At 33.6% G+C, this 18,507-nt stretch overlaps 1 protein-coding gene across 1 annotated transcript in view; it reads left to right on the top strand.

The window, feature by feature from the left end:
* Positions 1-18,507, top strand: part of Sgcz (sarcoglycan zeta) — an 820,746-nt gene that overhangs the window by 547,688 nt on the left and 254,551 nt on the right. Inside the window, exon 2 of the mRNA XM_005362534.2 lies at positions 13,126-13,320. Coding sequence (XP_005362591.1) covers positions 13,126-13,320 — 195 coding nt within the window. The remainder of the gene's footprint in view (positions 1-13,125; positions 13,321-18,507) is intronic.

The raw sequence follows: 18,507 nt of genomic DNA, 5'->3' as shown, positions 1-18,507 counted from the left end.
TCCTGAAAATGGAGGAAATAATCAATATTATATACATATATGTGTATGTATGTAGATATAAAACACAAAACTTTACACATAGGAGAAATACATGAAAACAATTGCAACAATATTTTAGAAACTTAAGCGTCATCATAACTACAATATTAATCTACAGACATTAATCAAAATAAAGTTTATGTATTTATTTATGTGTTTGACTTTGAACGTGTTAACTCTCTTGAAGTTTGACCTATTAATTACACAAAGGGTATTCTGATATTTATGTAGAGGAGTCATGGATAAATAAGAGATGTAGCTTGGGCTATGGTCTTTACCTTGGTCACATGACTTTGTAGCATTAACTTTTTGCATCTTCTCTCAATTGCAGTAGGAGAAATTTTCTAACCTCTCTGAATATCACTATTATTACAATTAAAATAAGAAGTATGGCAATAATAAGCCTTTTTTCTTGGCTGGGTAAGGATGAGATGATTCTGAGCCTCAACATCTGTCCTAAATTCAGTCCGTAGACATAAGGCATATGGCAAATGCATACAATTGCCATTAATAATATCTTTTGTGAAGTCCCTTTCCCTTGAAGGTGATCATCCTAAAAAGGGATTCTAGGCTATTATGTTAGAGAACTTTATTTGAGTAGGCACAAGAAAATAATAAATTACTTCATTTGTTTCAGGTTCTGGCAGAAAAACAAAGAGACATTTGTTTAATGGATTATAAAGCAAGCTCTGAGTTAAAGTGTCTGGGAGAGAGTTGTCACTTCTGTGGATATACAAGTACATGATGTGAGAATATGCTGAGGATTTTAAATTAATTCTCTATTAGAAGATTGATCTAGTTAATATTATGCTATTTGTTAAAGCAATAAACTTTAAAAATTTTACGTATCTCACTTTATATCAGTTTTACTTTAATTAAATAATTTTATAATTTATGTTCCAATTTATTCAATATACTTTTTCTAAGATAGTAAGATTAATAAATAAGGATTATTTAACAAATGAACAGGTAACAAACATCACATGACTGTGTATATATTTTGTGTGTCTGTGTGTGTGTGTGTGTGTGTGTGTGTGTGTGTGTGTGTGTGTAATCACACTTCCAATATTTTACTTGGTTTTGGTTGAAGAAGTTTAGGTTAAGTTAAGCCAGATGATACAATCAAAACCTTCCTCTCTTTATAGCATGGTTAAGGGCTTTATAATCATTAGGTAGTGGCCAGAATTAGGCCTTTATAACTTATAGTATAGACCTCTCAGACTCTTGAAAAGGTGAATTTCTATAAATATTCAATGTTTTAGATTTGGGGCAGAAAAAAGCTCATACACTGAAAGAATTAGGAAATTCATTCTCCATTCAAATCTTTGAAGAAATTGTGTGGTTTTAATCCCAGAGCCAAATGAATGATGACCCGAGGGAGCCACCACAGGAAGTTGGGTGCAACCAGTCAGCTTGTCTGTGGGAAAACAAATTCAACAATTCAGCGCTTAAATCCTTTTATTATCTATGAATGCATATATGCCAGTCAACCAAAACTATTAAGTTAGATTTACTTACTATCTTCATGGTTATCTTTACATGGGGGCCATTTTAACTAGTACTTACCATTTCTGACTTTTCTAAGGCTACTAAACAATTGGAAGTTATACTTGCTTGTACATAACCTGCAGCGTCACAGAGTAGGTCTTCCTATTTCACAAACCTTGCCTGTGGAACTAAATAAGATGCTATGAAAAACCACATGTTAAAAATGTCCTGCAGATACAACACTGAGATATGGTGCTTGCCTGATGTGTGTACAGTCCTGGCTTCATCCACAGGACAGAGGAACCGATTGTGGACAGATAATCTGTACAGTGATTTCTAGGTTCAAAAGATGTATATTTGTATCAACAAATAATGTGTTTATTTTCAAAATCTCTGAGTCTGGAAATTTTAGATATTTACTGCATTGCCTAAATAAGTCGTATAAATACATCTAAGTTATTAGTATACATTGACACATCTACTATTACTATGTTTTTATGAATTTACACCCAGATGAAAAAATGACTAATAAAGAAGAAATAAATGTTTAGAATGATATAATAGCATACAGTAAAATGGACAGTAAAATATTAAGACTTTATGGATCTACCCGATTCTTTGGCCTCCAGATACCAGCTATTGGCTGAATGAATTTTCACAACACCTATGTTTGATATTATTATTGAAAAAATGTATGCCTGAAAAATGAAGGAGCAATGACAAATTAATTCAGTCCAATATTATTGAGCACCCGCTAGTTGCATAATACCATCAAAAAACCACATTATTTAGTTATTCAATAATGTTATTAAGCATCGACATTTTCTACACCATGGTGATAAGTGTGAACAACTCGTGTCCTGTCCTTATATGATATAAGTTTCAATGGAAAGAACCAAAATTAAGCAAATCAATATTTAACTCAGGGGTAGGCAATAGATACCACAAAGAAAAAGAAAAACTTAATCATATATATCTGTGAAAACAATGTTATGCAAAATGAAGTGGGAGGTCTGGTTGAAAAATAATAGTGTTACTTTAGAGACACACAACTTCCTGTGTCCATGGGAACCTGCTTCTCTCAGTTCCTGGTTTCACTTGGCCTTGGATCTCTTTTCTGCTGCCTAAGCTATTTCTGTACTGTACCTCAAATGAGATAGTTAAGTATCGCTTAACTTCTTTTTGCATATGAAACTCCATTGCCCATGTTTTCCTGATTTATTGAAGCTTAGATTTTCATTGAGTTCTTACCATGCTAACATTAACACACACACACACACACACACACACACACACACACACACACACATGAACACACACACATGCACATGTGGAATAGTAAAATGTATATATGAAAAATAGGGTAGATAGATGGCTATGGTCTATGGATCCTAAGAATCTCTAGCAATTATTTTTTCCTGGTGGAGGAGGGGGATAAAGGTTTGAGGAGCTAACACAATTAGAAAATTTAGTAAGTTAATATATCAGAAAATTTTAAGAAGCTGAGAAGATTAAAAGATTTGAAAGGTCCTCTCACTAACATTCTAAAAACAGCAAGCAATTGCTGAGAGGGAGACTGCACAACGTGACAGAGTGCAAGCTGTACGAGAAGTGCCAAAGTGTACTTTTCATGAATCCTCTCCCTTCTTAAGGTAGATTTCTCAGTTCTATAGATGCCTTCCAGCCATCCATTCTCCCATAAGTCACCTTTAACACATGATTCTGTAAGAGATGCCAGTAAACACATGGCTTCGCCAATATGGATTTTGGTAGAGTCATGCATTATGTCTTCTGTGATGTTCTAGGGTGAGTATCCATTTCTTCATGTCTCCCAAGTAAAATTCACACAAGAATTAGTTATAACCTCTGCACCTTAATAAAGCTAATAGTTTTTGCTCCAGTGATTTTTCAGGACTTGGCCACAATAAATCTGCAACATTATGCTGATGAATCAACCAAATTTTAAATTTAATGTGGCCCAGAAAATTTTTAATCCATAATAATTGAGGGCCAGGACTTGGGATGATAATTGAAATGCCAATTAGATATATGGTTTTAAAGACAACAGTCTCTAAGAGGTTCAAGATCATTTGTTCCAATATTAATAAGTGACTTGAGACACCTACACTGTTTTCAATTTGCAAAATTAAAAAGTATTATTATGATTGCAAATTGCTGTGTTGAGTCACATATGATTCAGTTTCCTCGCACTCTTTCCTAAAATAGGTTTCTATTTTCCTGGGTCATGCCCTTTTCATACATATTCATTCATCCATTCAACCATCAGATACTCATCAAATTACTTAATGACATCCATAAATGCAATATAAGTGTACTAAGGGGTACTATGATTACACCCAAAGTCTGTTCTTTACTTTAACTGAATTGAGATTCATCTCTGCTTCAGCTAAATTCTCCCTATAAGTTACCATCTAAATGTCTAGCAGGGATCCTGGCATATTCCAAAAGTGAGTTTGAAATTCAAATATATTTATCTTATGTGTACTTCTGTGCTTGAGTATAAGGTAATAAGAAGTGAATGATGATCAAGTGAGCTTATAATAAGCATCACAAGACTACATTATAAATATACCTCAAAACCCAAATTAGGTATTAACAGCAAGAAACCAATATTGTTTTATTGTTATCCTTTTTTCTTTTCACACTCACACTAAAGGAATCTTATGTTGGGATGTAAAACAACAGGAGGAGAACGGAACAGATGATAAAATGTCATCAATATTTCTCTTTTATTTTCTATCTTTGCTCTGTGAATTGGTTTGACGAAGCCTTGAGTAGATGTGTAGGGAGAAGATGAAGTCCTGAGTTAATGTGTAATTCAGGCCAAGGCCTCAGACCCATGGAAATTTGCATAGCCTTTCTCTGGTTGCTGTGCAGATATTGGCAGAGTGTGAAGAAACTGGAAAGTACACCTTCCTCTTCTTGGCTGACTGCAACTGTGGACTCCTTACCTACATTGTCCTCTCACGGAGACAAACTAACCTTCAGTAACTCCATTCACACCTTCCTGTTATGGATAATAGACTCTCTGAGATCCCAGCTTGTTACATAGTAGGTTCTTGAGCATACTCTCCCCAAATGTCTGTAAATATACCTGTCCTTTTTCAACCCGTATTTCCCTAGTCAGGTTACTGGGACCATAAAACGATGTGTACGATGGGTACGAAGGCAAACTACACACATGGTACAGGTGTGCCTATCTGTATTAGTATAAGGAATGATGGTTAAAGCAATCTCCCATCTCATAGACCATGATCTCCTTTAGGGTTCCACTCATCTGTCTGTGTATCTGTGTTCTCCTTTATGGTCCTCATGAAAGACCAGAAAGAGAAGAGTCCAATCTAGCTTGTTATATATAAACTGATACAACAATAAAGACAATTAAACCTCAATTATTAAGCAACTTCTTTTATTTTCTATATTTTGATAATCAATATTTACTAATGTCCTAAGAAAATGCTAGTTTAAGCCATATTTTGTTTCTCTCCATCTGATCATCTCTGCCAAACCATTTTAAGTAGCAAAAGCTATACTAAAACATGTTTACTAAAGTGACCTTATTTTGTCTAAAAGACAAATAATGCACATTTATTCCTTGAATTGTAACTGACTCAAAGTAGAAAAATGACTTTCAGTAGAGTGTGGTAGAGAAGAAGGAAAGACTGTAGAAGCCAGATGGGTCAAAGATCTCAAAAGGAAACTTACAGAAACAGCTAACCTGGCTTATAGGAACTACAGAGTTTGAACCAACAACCAGGGAACCTGCATCGTGCTGAACTAAGCCCTTTAGATATATGTTAACAGTTGTGTAGCTTGGTCTATTTGTGGGACTCCTAACAACGATAGGAAGGGCTGTACCTAATGCTTTGGCTGGTTCTTGGGCATCTATTTTTCATGCTGGAATGCCTTGCTCAGTTTTAATACAAGGTGAGGAACTTTGTCTTACTACAACTTGATATGCCATGTCTTGCTGAAACCCATGGCAAGCCAGCACCTTTCCAAACAGAAACAGAAAAGGGGTGGACTAGGTGGGGAGAAGGGAGGGAAGAGAAAATGAGATGAGAGGAGAGAATGGAAACTGGGGTTTGGATGTTATTGACAAATTCATTTGTCAATGAAAGTTTCTGTCCTGCCCAGTTCTGCAGATGTTCAGTCCCAAATAAAGATACAGAGGCTTATGTTAATTAGCCTATTGCTTAAGTTTATTACTTACTATCTCTTACAACTTGAATTGACCCATAATTCTCATCTATACGTTTTCTCAGTAAGGCATGCTCATCTTGCTTCCTCTGCATCTGGCTGAAGGCTGCATCTCTGCCTTTCCTCTTCCCAGAATTCTAGCCTTGTTGCTCCACCTATACTTCCTGCCTGGCTACTGTCCATTAAACCAATTCGAGTTACAAATCTTTACCATGTACAAGAGCAGTATTCAACAGCATTAGTTAAATTTAAAAAAAGAAAGAAATTCAAGAATCTTCATAAATAACTTGTGCTTTCAAATTTGGCACCAGGATGGCAGAGGTCATACTCTGTTAATGTTGTTCATTTCCTAAAACCTTTTCTGGTGGTTGTAGAGATAAAAACCAGTAACTCTTAATCTTTTCAGATTCCCATATTTAACCATTGTTCTGCAAATGTGCTATTCTATTCTAAACAGTGAGGTCCTTCTGTTTTTAATATTTGCTTACCCTACTGTATTTCTGGCAAGTTTGTGTTTTTCTTCAAGTTTTCTACTGCCCATGCTGTGTGGGGCCATAGTCCTTGCCAACAGGCAACTCTTGCTTGAAGTCTTAAGGAAAATAGTACATAAGACGGTCTTGGTTGTTTTAGTTCTTGGTGCAGATAAAACAAATCGTGGTCATAAAACCTCAGACTTTTTTTAAAGTAACTTTAATGGCCATTTTTTTTCTATCTTTAATAAAGGAAATCTAAGAATTCAGTCACCATCAAGTTCAACAACTAAATCCACTGTCATATTAAAGGACTAAAGTTGTGCTAAGTAATTATCAAAACTGAAATTAGATTTTCACCTAATTGAATTCTGAGTGAAAATTGTTTAATGATGATGCTTGATTAGAGTTCAGGACGTACAAGATAAGCCAATCATGATGGTAGATAACTGAGCCTTCCCTTTAGAAATGCTCACATTTTAATAACATTTATTTGCCTGGAGATAAACATCCTTTTAGTGCACATTCTGGCTTCTCTTTAATTTGACAAGATTCTTCTCTTACCCACCCCAATCTGACTGCTCTATCTTTTAGAACTCTTGAAATTCAATTGCAATGGCCTTTTAAGCCTAATGCTACAGAACGCCGACTCCAATATTTTCCACAAAATAACTTAAAAAACATACCAGCACAAATGCATATTTTTCTTAAACAGCATATTTTTGACTACCGTTTTATTGAAATGTGCCCTTGTGAATTAAGTCTCATAGGCAGAGATATGTTTGAATTGCTATGCTAAGTCGGCTTTACTGGATTGCTTTCAGTTTCTCTCAGCATTAGTAGCTGTTTAGAGTTTCATTTTCATGGAGAAAAAAATAAAAATGTTTTTACTGTATAAAGTTCAAATCACATAAATTGGACACTTCAAGCATTTTGCCCTTAAAACTGTATTTCACTGCTGTCTTTTACAATTAACTCCAGTAAAAAAAAAAAAAAATAATACAGCAGCAGTTAAGCAGGAGAAAACTAGCTATAAGATAGAAGATAAAATTTTAAAATGTTTTTTTTTTCTGTTTAAAGAGAAAAGGGCACTTTAACATCCTGCTTTCCAACTCCCAAATTGTCTTTATATAAGTCAGCGTAATATTCATTTGAGAATTGGAGAGAACGGAGCGGAGAGCAGCTAAGTAACTAGCCCCAGGTCACAAACCATGAATTGAGTGCACTGGGATTGCTACTAACTCAGCACAGAAGTCAAGTTGTCTACTGAGTCTGCTGTGCTCCACTCCTTGATAGAATCAAAGTCAGACAACTGTAGTCCGCCGTCTAACACCATAAACACTCAGTGAACAGTGACCCTAACATGAATTATGACGTCTGAAATATGTTTTTCCAGAGTGGAATTTCTGGGGCTTTATAACTGTAATAAAAATTTTTTATGGTGGCAAGAATGTTGCATATTATTACTTTAGCTTGCCAGTGCTGTCTTCATAATCCAACATTAAAAACAATTTTCCAAATTACCTAGTTTTTTTGTGTGCATAAGACTCATGCTTCTCTCTCATATTCAGTTTTCCTTTAACAGGAAACACAGGCAGAATAGAAATTAGATGTCTCGTTTATATTTATAGTAATGGCATCAAAGTAGTGTAGAGAATAAGCATCTAATTTATGTATTCCTTGCAGTCCTTTGCTTAATTCTCTACATTACAGCCTATGTTTATGTGATTTGTATAATAAAACTGTTAAGTGTGACTGAAAACTATGATTTCAGTTCTGAATATTGCTTCTAACATATAATTTGATTCTATGTTTATCTTTGTCATCAGATTATCACTAGTGATCAAATGGAATTGGCCGATATAGGGCCTCAATATCTGTATTCTTTCTATGTTTTGCATGCAACTTGAAAACATGAGTGTGTGTGTGTGTGTGTGTGTGTGTGTGTGCGCGCTTTTGTGTGTGTTGTGTGTTTTTGTGTTTTTGTGTGTGTGTGTGTTATAAGAGCTGTAGATATGTGTACATGCAAATGCCTGGATTCCTTTCCCATGTCATGAGGAAATCCAGAAAAGAAAGAGGTACAATTATCTTTTAAAATTCTTAGTTCTCACAACCATTTATGCTGTCTCAACCCCCTCTTAGATAGGATAAAGAGAATAGAGGGATATTTCACAATGACGTACATTTTAGCAATATATTTTAGTCCTTCTTATAGATAATTATCACTCCTTTGTAGGTAATAAAATGGAACATTTTTCAATTGGCTTTGGTTTTAGTTTTAATAATTTAAAATAATGGTCTCAGTTGTTAAAAATGTCCTTATTTTCTCTCTTTAGTCTCATGGATATGATTTAGGTCTAAAATTTCTAGCTCTTCCTGTGTATATAGAGAAAAACCCCAGTTGAAAAGAATTAACTTGTTTCTTCCTTACTTCATATACATTTATAAATGATAATCGAATCTCATGAAAACAATGGAATAATTATTTGAGTATGAAACTGAAGATTGTACCAACCCCTACAGATCTAGGTCCAAAGCACTGACAGCTAAGTGGAAAATAAGCCTGTAGGAATAATGAAGACAAGGCTGACTTTAGGACTGTGGCATCTGAGGCAGGCGCCTGATGAATGAAATTCAGTAAAGTGAATTCCATTCCCAATTGTTCTTGTCTGTTTCTCAGCACCAAAATCCTGGTGACTAAGATCAAGGGATAGGTACTGAATTATCTATTATAATCATATACTTCTATATGATCTTAGTGTGTGGCTGGTCCATTGGCATTACTTCCAGTTTATCAACTATCAAGTGAGTCATTCCTTGAGCCCAATTTTATCACAAGTATGACTTACTCCTGTATTGCTTTTACTCTTTCATTTTCCTTTCTGTATCTCTTGTGCTGGATGTGAACTTGAATTGATCCCAAGCTAATCCTCCAAAGCCTGACTGATTCCACATTCTTATGTCTAAACTGATGTGATTGTTCTTCTTATTTCTCAAAAGTTGTCAGATTAGTCTTAACTTTGTAGTTAGTGCATTCTAAGTCTGTAAAAGCTTACAGAAATTAACCTCTCTTACAAGGCGTTCATAATTTTAGACTCCTCTGTTACTTCTTGTGAGACATTCTATATCTTTATTTAATGCTTATAATTTATCTTAACAATGGTTATTATTTTGTATTATATCTAATACTATACAATATATGTGGACTACAATTTCCCTTGTATTATTATAGTTATTTTCTTTAATCATGTTGTTTTTGACAGCTTACTTTTTATTTGTTCTTACTATAATTTTCACAGTATATTAAATCCTTAAATGTCTAAATAATGAAATAACCCTGCAAGTAACTGTCAATTCATAAACATTTGATTAAACTAAAACCTACTTCTTGCCACTTTTACCTCTGTTTCTAATTATGGTAGCCTATTCAAAATACTTTAATACCCATGTTACATATGTTGGAAAACACTTCACCAAAATTTCCCAGGGTTACATGATTAGTCATGAATCTTGCCAAGTTTCTCTTGATTAATCATTTTTTCTGTTTTACAATAAGCTGTGTTTTATAAGAGACATACAGAATAACTAGATTTGAAAACATATATTTACACCTTTGAATGGAATAGTTGAAAACTCACAAAATATAGTTTGATTTGCCCATACATCTTTGATTTAAGCTTTAAATGCCTTGATGAAAATTGTATTCCATTATTAGAATTTTGAAGGTGATTGTATTTTATTTTGGAGAAAGAGAAAACTCCAGAGTTAAAGTAGTTCTGCTTTGAATTACAGGAAGAATCACTTAGATCCCTTTACCTTATTCAGAGATACCAGTTTCTTGACCTAAGAAGATTGATGCATGGGGTTATGAAATTAGGAAAGACTAGGCTTTTGAAGGATTCTAATGGTTTTTGTGTAAGCGAGATAGTTGTGCAAAAAGAGTATAAAATCTAGGCAGAGAATACCCTAATTAGCTTAAGTTGGCAAAAGAAGGGGAGTTCTTCTTGAGAGTATTGAATTCATATTGCCAAAGAAAAAGAAAAAGTAAAAGCACCAGAGATTCGCCATGCTGTGATGGACTATCAGGAAACAGTGACAGTCTTTCAATCTGTACTCTTCAACAGGAGGCTGAACTGATCATTTTATAGTCCATATGGTAAACAAGGTGGAAAATTCTACACCTCAAATCTTGTGGTCTCAGTCCAATACATGGATACTAAAGTGTCTTGATTTGCTTTCTTGTCTATATTAGGTGTATAAGAAGTACCAATAAAGTTTACATTTGGCATTGATTCCATATTTCATAAATAAAAGCAAACATTACAAAGTCACAGAAATTCCAGAATTCAAAAATATTTCTGGTCCCAAATATTTTGGATGAGGCACACTCAAACTATATTTCTTTGCATTTTTAGGGGGTTAGTTGGAATGAAAATACAGGATGAATGAAAAGTATATTTCTATTATTTTTCTTGATCATAGAAACAAACCCAAGGTATTGGACAATGTGTCCAGACAGCAGGTGTGAGGATTTCAACTTTGGGGCTGTAAGCTGTTAATATCTTCTACTGAGTATTGAGATGACTAATGCCATATTATTCCAGTCACGGAGAGCTTTCTAAACTTGTAAATACTTGAATTTTCTATTTAGCAAAAAAACAAAACAAAACAAACAAAAAAAAAACCTTCAATAGGCACCCATAACCTTATTGTATTTTGGTAGTGTATAAGCTCTAAAGTATTTGTGATGAGAAAAGAATATGTAGTAATAAGTCAAGTTTTATTTCAGAAAACAATCCTGACTCCATAGATAGATAAGGACAAGTATACCTAGACTTCTTTTTGGGCACCAAGCAGCTCACAAATCATGACACAGAGACTTATCATTAGTTTTGATTTCTCATTCTAGCGTAGGGACATTTCTGTCTAGCTCTTTAAACTTAAATAAACCTGCATCTCTTTATCTACCTTTTGCTACAGGGCTGATTACCTTTAGATACTTTCTTGTTATTTCTGTGTCTGGCTGCCTGGCTTCTTGACCAGGAGGTTTTATCTTTGTTCTCTCCTCCCTATTTTCTTTTTCTTCCTTCTGGAGAGCCTAGATTTCTCCTGCTATCTGTTCTTTCTTCCTGGCAGCCCTGCCTAATCTTTCTCCTGCCTAGGTAGTGGCCTCTCAGCTTCCTTTTTAGAACAATCAGGTGCATTAGGCAGGCAAGGAGAAGCAAATGCAACACATCTTTACATAATTAATCAAACGTAGCATAAACCAAAGTTACTCACCTTTACACAGTTAAAGCAATATTCTGCAGCATTAAAAAAATGTAACATATCTTTGCCCAGTTAAAATGATAATCAACAACAGACAATCTTAATTCAATGATACCTTTTTAGTTTTTGATTCTAGATTTATTTTTATAATTGTTAGAAGCAGACACTCTTAATGAGTCTTTTGCTGCTTTATAAAACAGCACATATGCTTACCTATTTTAAAAATAATTTACTATTAACTTTTTTATAATTTATTATTTTAAACAGTCATTAATTCTTAATTGAAATACAAATGATAATCAATACATTTGACACTTAAATATAAGTTAAACTATTACATTTCTATTAAAAATCATAATATATAAAATTTTAAAAGGATAAAAATTTTATTAGTGGATACTGATGGTATTTTCTAAAATTTATCTCAGAATATTGTCCTTGACTTCTTTACCCTTGATTATAGCTTCCAAGGCAATAAGCAAGTTATTGTCCTTCGGAAATAATTTTAGGCCTTAATTTATTTATTACCAAGGAATACCATGTTCCCTTTTCCACAACTATCTTTTGTACATACCATTATACCATTGTGTGGGACTTGGTGCCCTTTGAAGAGTCCATATTTTTCAACAAATTTCAATATATCTCAAATAACTAACAAAGTTCTGAATTAAAGTTTTGTGAATTAGCAGATGAAAGGAAGGGAGTGCCATTTTCTTCAGTGGTGCGGTCATTGATAAATTGCCCTTGAACAAATAGATGACACTTTACCAACCCTTCAGCAAAAGATCTAATTAAACTCACTGGGTCACAGATACACACAAAGAACACTTTAGGACGGGGACTTGCTGGGAAATAGTTGTCAGCAGGAGGGGGACGTGGCAGAGGGAATGGGAGGGTGATAAGGACAAAGTTTATTACCTAAAGGTATGAAATTTAGAAAATATCTAAATCCCTGCCAGTTGTGTTTTCCTCCCATACTTTCTTGACAACCTGCTGATATTTTCATGTAAAGATATACACTTAGCAATTCATGTGCTGTCTTTTCAGAGAATGGTAAAGAATCTTGGGATTCATAGGGATGCTGAGTCATTGGCCCCAGGACTCAATTTTGAGAGTCCATTGACTCAAAAGAGAAAAGTGCTTTGTGGGAATTAAATAGGTATGCCTGGAAATAGTGTGTATCTTATGGGAGAGTCAACTGAAAGGTTGTGCTGATAACATTGATGAGAACAATTTGAGGGTTACTGTTCCATTTCAAATACACAGAAATAATTAGTATTCACTGATCATCTTTAAGCTGACTTAAACATTTTAAATATAAAAGCTAAAGATTGGTTTAATATTAATCTTTCTCTCCCCCCCTTTCTCTTCTCCCTCTTCCTTATTTTCTCCCTCCCTCTCTGTGTACTCCCTCCCCTTGCTTTTCTGCTCTATAAAATTTGCACCTTCCCTTCCTTCATACCTTGCTCAACCACCCCCTCACCTTCTTCTCCTCACTCCTAATTTCCTTTTCATGCTTTCTTGCCTTCCTACTTTCCCTTCACCAAACACTTCTTATCTCCCTCCATCTTCTTCCTTCACACCATCATCCCTTCCTCCTTCACTCCTGTTCTCTTTCTTCCTTTCTCTTTCTTTCCAGATGACACGAGAACAATATATCCTAGCGACACAGCAGAACAACCTGCAGAGGACTGAGAATGTGCAACTTTACCCTGTGGGGATTTATGGATGGCGAAAGAGGTGCTTATACTTCTTTGTCCTTCTGCTGTTGGTTACCATGATAGTTAACTTAGCCATGACAATATGGATATTGAAGGTTATGAATTTCACTGTGGTAAGTACCACCATGATTTTACAACTATTGTTTTGGGATCAAATATGGTCTTACTTTATTGTCATTTTCAATTGCAAATGGTTCATTTTATTCTTTATAAGTATATGCCATTAAGTTTCCAAAATTATCATATATTTTATTTTAGACTTACTTTGAACAATGTTATATTTGATGTTATATTCTACCTGTCATTTAGGACTGGAAAATTTTGATTATAATAATAGAAGAGTAGCTTGATTCATAAACAATTTAGTATGTGTTTATATAATATACATTAATCAATCCTTGTTACACTTGAACAACATAAAGAGGCGTTTTAAAAATAATATTCTAAAACATCACATTTGGATTATTCTTGTTATAGTTTTCATTCTATATTTATCTTTATTTGCCTTTTAAGGCATGGACATTTTCCAATAACAAATGGATCATGAGTTATCTGACCTGTCAAGGTCATTACATTCTTTTGAACTTGTGCTCGGTATGTAGAAGATGAAATACAAATAGGCTAGAAGTGAAATTACTTTATGATTAGTAATAGCTTAATAGCAAAATGATTCTGGAATTTACTGGTGAGTTTTGTTTCATGTTACTGAATGTGTACAATAAATCTATAATGTGACTAGCATAAGAAAAACTTGGCATCTTAGAAAAGTCAAACTTAGCTCGGTTTACATTTTCAAACTCAAGACTTGAATATTTCAGGACTCTTCTTAAGTCGTTCTGTTGTGCCTTTGCTCACACAATTTAGATATCTTTCAAGACGGGTTGGTATATCTTGCTACTTACACTTTCTTATTCATATTCCCTGTGTTTTAAAGGGGAAAACTAAATTTGGCTAGTTTGACTTTGTTGAAATCCATGTATCAGACTGGTTATTTATTACTTTTTAAACTCTACTGTATACTTAACAATGATAACAAAAACATCACTTTGTTAATGCAGTATTCTACACTGAAATACAGTCTCAACATGGGAATGAGCTTAGCATCATGTCACAGTATAGGATGTTGCCCACAGGTGCAGAAGGAACCCGGGTGAGCAGGTGACATAACCTACCACCCAAGAGAAACAAAGACCAAGAATATAGACCAAGAAACTATATCCACAAAAAAAATAATAATCCCAGAAATTATTCCATTTGTTCTGAGACATTGCAGGTGCAGAAAATAGACATAAACTATAAAAGAAAACCTGGGCAAATGGGAAGCTCATATGTTTTCATGCTTTTCTAAAACAGACAAACAAAAATGTATTTTAGAAATGTTTTGGAATCTATGGTCTTAGATCAGGGAAGGAAATTCTGTAGGGGATGAGGTGCAGAAGTAGTTTTTATTTCAGAGTTACTGGTAATGTATCCAAAACATACCATTGTTCATTTCCTGGCCTGGTTTCTCCTGCTGTTTGGAGAAATTTGGGCATGGAATTTGTATTCTGTTCTCTGTTTGTACTTTCCCTAGTGTCTGCACTACTGATTGATTCGTTGCATGGTAAATGACATGTTCAAAGCTCTGAAGAAAATTTTCTCTTATTTTAAGTAAGTACCATATAACCTAATGTATATTAATGGTATTTTCCAACATTATTTCCTCGATAATTCAAAGCCGAATAATATCAAACATATATGTATATATTATATGAGTATTACATATAAATATAAGATACATATAAATATAAGTATTACATATAAATATAAGATTTTCATATAAATGAAAATAAGAATTTCATTTACAAGTTAGGGGAACTGACCGAGGTATATTCTTTTATTATTAAAAATCTTAAGCCAAAATGTAATTAAAATATAATTGCTTTGTAGGTATAAGTATTTCCCCACATACTGTGTGATTAGAATTAAAGTAGCAGCTTAAATATCTTTTAATGAAAGAATACATACTATTGCTGACTATTATGAATTAATAGTGTGGTTTCTTCTATCAAGAGCCATCTTTCAAAGTTCATGAAAGAGCAGATAAACTCTGTCACACTAGTAAGTCTTGCTCTATCCAAGGGACCACAATATGGGAATGCTTAGCTTCAAGCCAGGTTAGCTTCTAAAACATTTTTAAATGTCTTATAAAGTATACTAACCACATAATTACATGGATGCGTGCCTCAGACTTCTAGACATTCTCCCATGCTGACACAAAGGCCTACAAAGCCATTCTTGGGTTGTAAATGAAAGCATCACCTGCGTCTTCAGGATTCTTGTAAACCCTGGGGTTTCTGGCACCCATGGAGCTACATAATTTGATCCCCAGTTGGTCCAAATTTAGATGCCACTGAATTGCAACCTAGTCTTGGGGTTAATGAAAAATGATAATTTTCTTTTTCTTGCGGTCTTATTTTCATTTGCTGCACTTTTCTTCATTTACTCTTTAAATCTCGGTCTTACCTATATTAAAATAGAAAACTCCTTTTTTTAACTTCTGAACTATTTGCATATGGCCTCATGCAAATGAAGTTATGGCTGTGTCAAGATAATATTTCTAATTACCAATCTGTTCCAATATAGTTAGTCATAATTTTCAGAGAAATTCGGAATTTAAGTCATTGGATAGTATTGCAGTCTTGAATAGATTAAGTTAAATACAGTTGCAAACTCTGAGCTGGTTTATAATCCTCTTACATAGAGCAGTAAAAGTGAAGATTTTGCTTTCTTAGTACAATATTGTGGCTTCCTTTACCAAGTGTATACCAGACATAGTTGTTGATAAAGGACGGAAAATAACATGTAAATTCTTTGGAGAGTCTTACTGGTCTATACAAAATGCATTCATTTTCTTCATCCCTTCCATTACATGGGGAATGTTGGGGATTGCTCCTGTTAACATTCTTTATTTGAGCAAAGTAGATATGTTATTGTTTTCAAAATAGAGTGTTTTCATCAGAACCAGTCTACACAAGACCATGTTTTATGATGTTGGTTAAATAACATCATTATGACTAGTAAAACTCATGGTCCATGTGATTGATGTGACCTTATTAACTTCAAGTTTTCATTTGGAGACAAATCAAATCATTCTGCTTATTGAGATGCCCAGTAGCAGAAAGCCAAGACAAAGGAAATGAGTTAATACTGCAGGGTGAAAAGAACAGGAGAGATAAAAATCATAATTTCCTGGCTTTGAGAGTTAGGAATAATAGGACTGAGTTCATTTTAACTCAGTAAAGCTCATTTTCCCATGATCAGTGAAATCCAGCTGCAAGAGGCTTTGCTGATGTCAGTAGATAATTGGTATACCCTCACTCTTCGATACGAATTAAGGAGCTTAATAAGTCTATCTCACAGTCTTTTCAGTTTAGGCATTGCTCTTCTTGCTTCAGATCCTATTCTAAGTAAATCCACTTTGTATTTGAAAACTGAAAATGCTTTATGTAACCATGAAGTATTTATCTTAATAATAATGACAATGAAAGTTGTTGATATTTATCTCCTGTGATATAATTTTATAGGACATGACAAGTAGTTAGTAATGAGTCATGGGAAAATTTGGAAAGGTAGATGGGGGATGATTGTGTTCATAATATATTCTATACAGGTATGAAATTGTCACTAATAAATAACCAATATTTCTTAAAAGGATGAGGTTATAAATGCCACTTAGTAAGTGTAAGGGAATCCCACAATGATGAACTTCATGATGGAGAAACTAACAATGCTCTCTTGAAAATAATTAAGATAACCAGCTAATGTAGACATTTCAAATACATATCTGAAGAGTGATATGATTAGTTGAATGAATTCTGGTTAAAAGGAAGTCCTAAGGAAAAGAGGTTTGAGTATTTTAGTCATTTTGAATTAAAGTGGACATGTGCAATGCATAATTCAAACATCTATATATTGCTAGTGTCATTTTGGAAATACCACATCTACTTGACATTTAGAATATGCTCAAATAATTCTTATAATGATAGAGCATTAAGCCAAGTTACTGAATTGCATGATTTTTAGGATCCTCCTAATATTTTGATGTAGACTCCCAATAGTTACATTCTGATACTACATATTTGTTCCATTATCTTAATCTGATATGAATTTTTATTTATTGTTTTATCTATTTTTAAATAGTTTTTTATTAAAAAATTCTTTACTCATTAATATTTTATATATATTTTATATAAATCCTTAAGTGAATTTTCTTTTAATGCTTAAAAATCAGAATTAATAAGAAAAATAATTTGTTGAAAATAAACTTCATCACCTGATCTTCTTTATTTCAAATATTAAATGTTATATAAGCCCAAGATAACCAATCTTGTCAGGATAGTTTTTACACTTTATGATTTAGTTCATAGAGTCATTTCTGATTTCTCTGTCATGTTTTAATTTCTTTAAAGTACTTCTTCTGCAGTTCGGATTATAAATATTACATATATTTATTCATAAAAACATCTCCAAGTTTAAAACCTTGTGGGTTTTTTTTTAAATCAATTGTTAAGAGTATCATCTTGTCTCATGTCACTCTTGAGACCAGTAGTCTTTTATCTTCATCATTAGCCTAGAGACAGCTTTCAGTACTCTCATCAATCTATCTGATAAGGCTAAAAACACCTACGATATGCTCTCGCAAGTTACTCTGTCCTTGCAAAACTTATTTTCATGTAGTCTCCACAGTCTCTAAATCAAATCACTTTTAAGAGAAATTTTCTATCTTCTTTTATCTTTTATTATTATACCTAGCATGCAAAGATGAAGGCAGTTATATTGGAAGTTGAAATTTGAAGTAACCACAGGTTTAATTTGCATTATTATTTTTCTCCTCATCATATTCATTACAATTAGTTTGTTTTTATTATTGTGTTCCTACACTCTAGACAAAATATAACTTTTATGGAAAAAAAAAGCTCTTCCCCCTGAATGGATAAAATGCAGTTTTTCTATTTACTATTGTAAATTTCTCAGAAGACATCTACTGTGATTATTTATCCTCTTAATAGTAGGTTAACTTTGTAATATTTTTGTTTGGTTGTTTAATTTCCCATCACAAATGATAAGCCTACACACCTCGCCATAGATCACTATTGATGGGAGGTACACAGATACCAGGTTAAGTAAATTCTGTGGCTAAATACAAGTCTAATTATCTTGACATTTAACACCAAAATTTGTTCCCGGACTGGTTTCATTGATTGTCATTACAAATTTAACACTTTAGAGTCAAGACCAGGAAAACTAACCTTAAACTT

The sequence above is a fragment of the Microtus ochrogaster genome, linkage group LG7_11, assembly GCF_000317375.1.
Source record: "Microtus ochrogaster isolate Prairie Vole_2 linkage group LG7_11, MicOch1.0, whole genome shotgun sequence".
Taxonomy (NCBI): domain Eukaryota; kingdom Metazoa; phylum Chordata; class Mammalia; order Rodentia; family Cricetidae; genus Microtus; species Microtus ochrogaster.
This window is presented reverse-complemented; position numbering and strand designations above follow the sequence as displayed.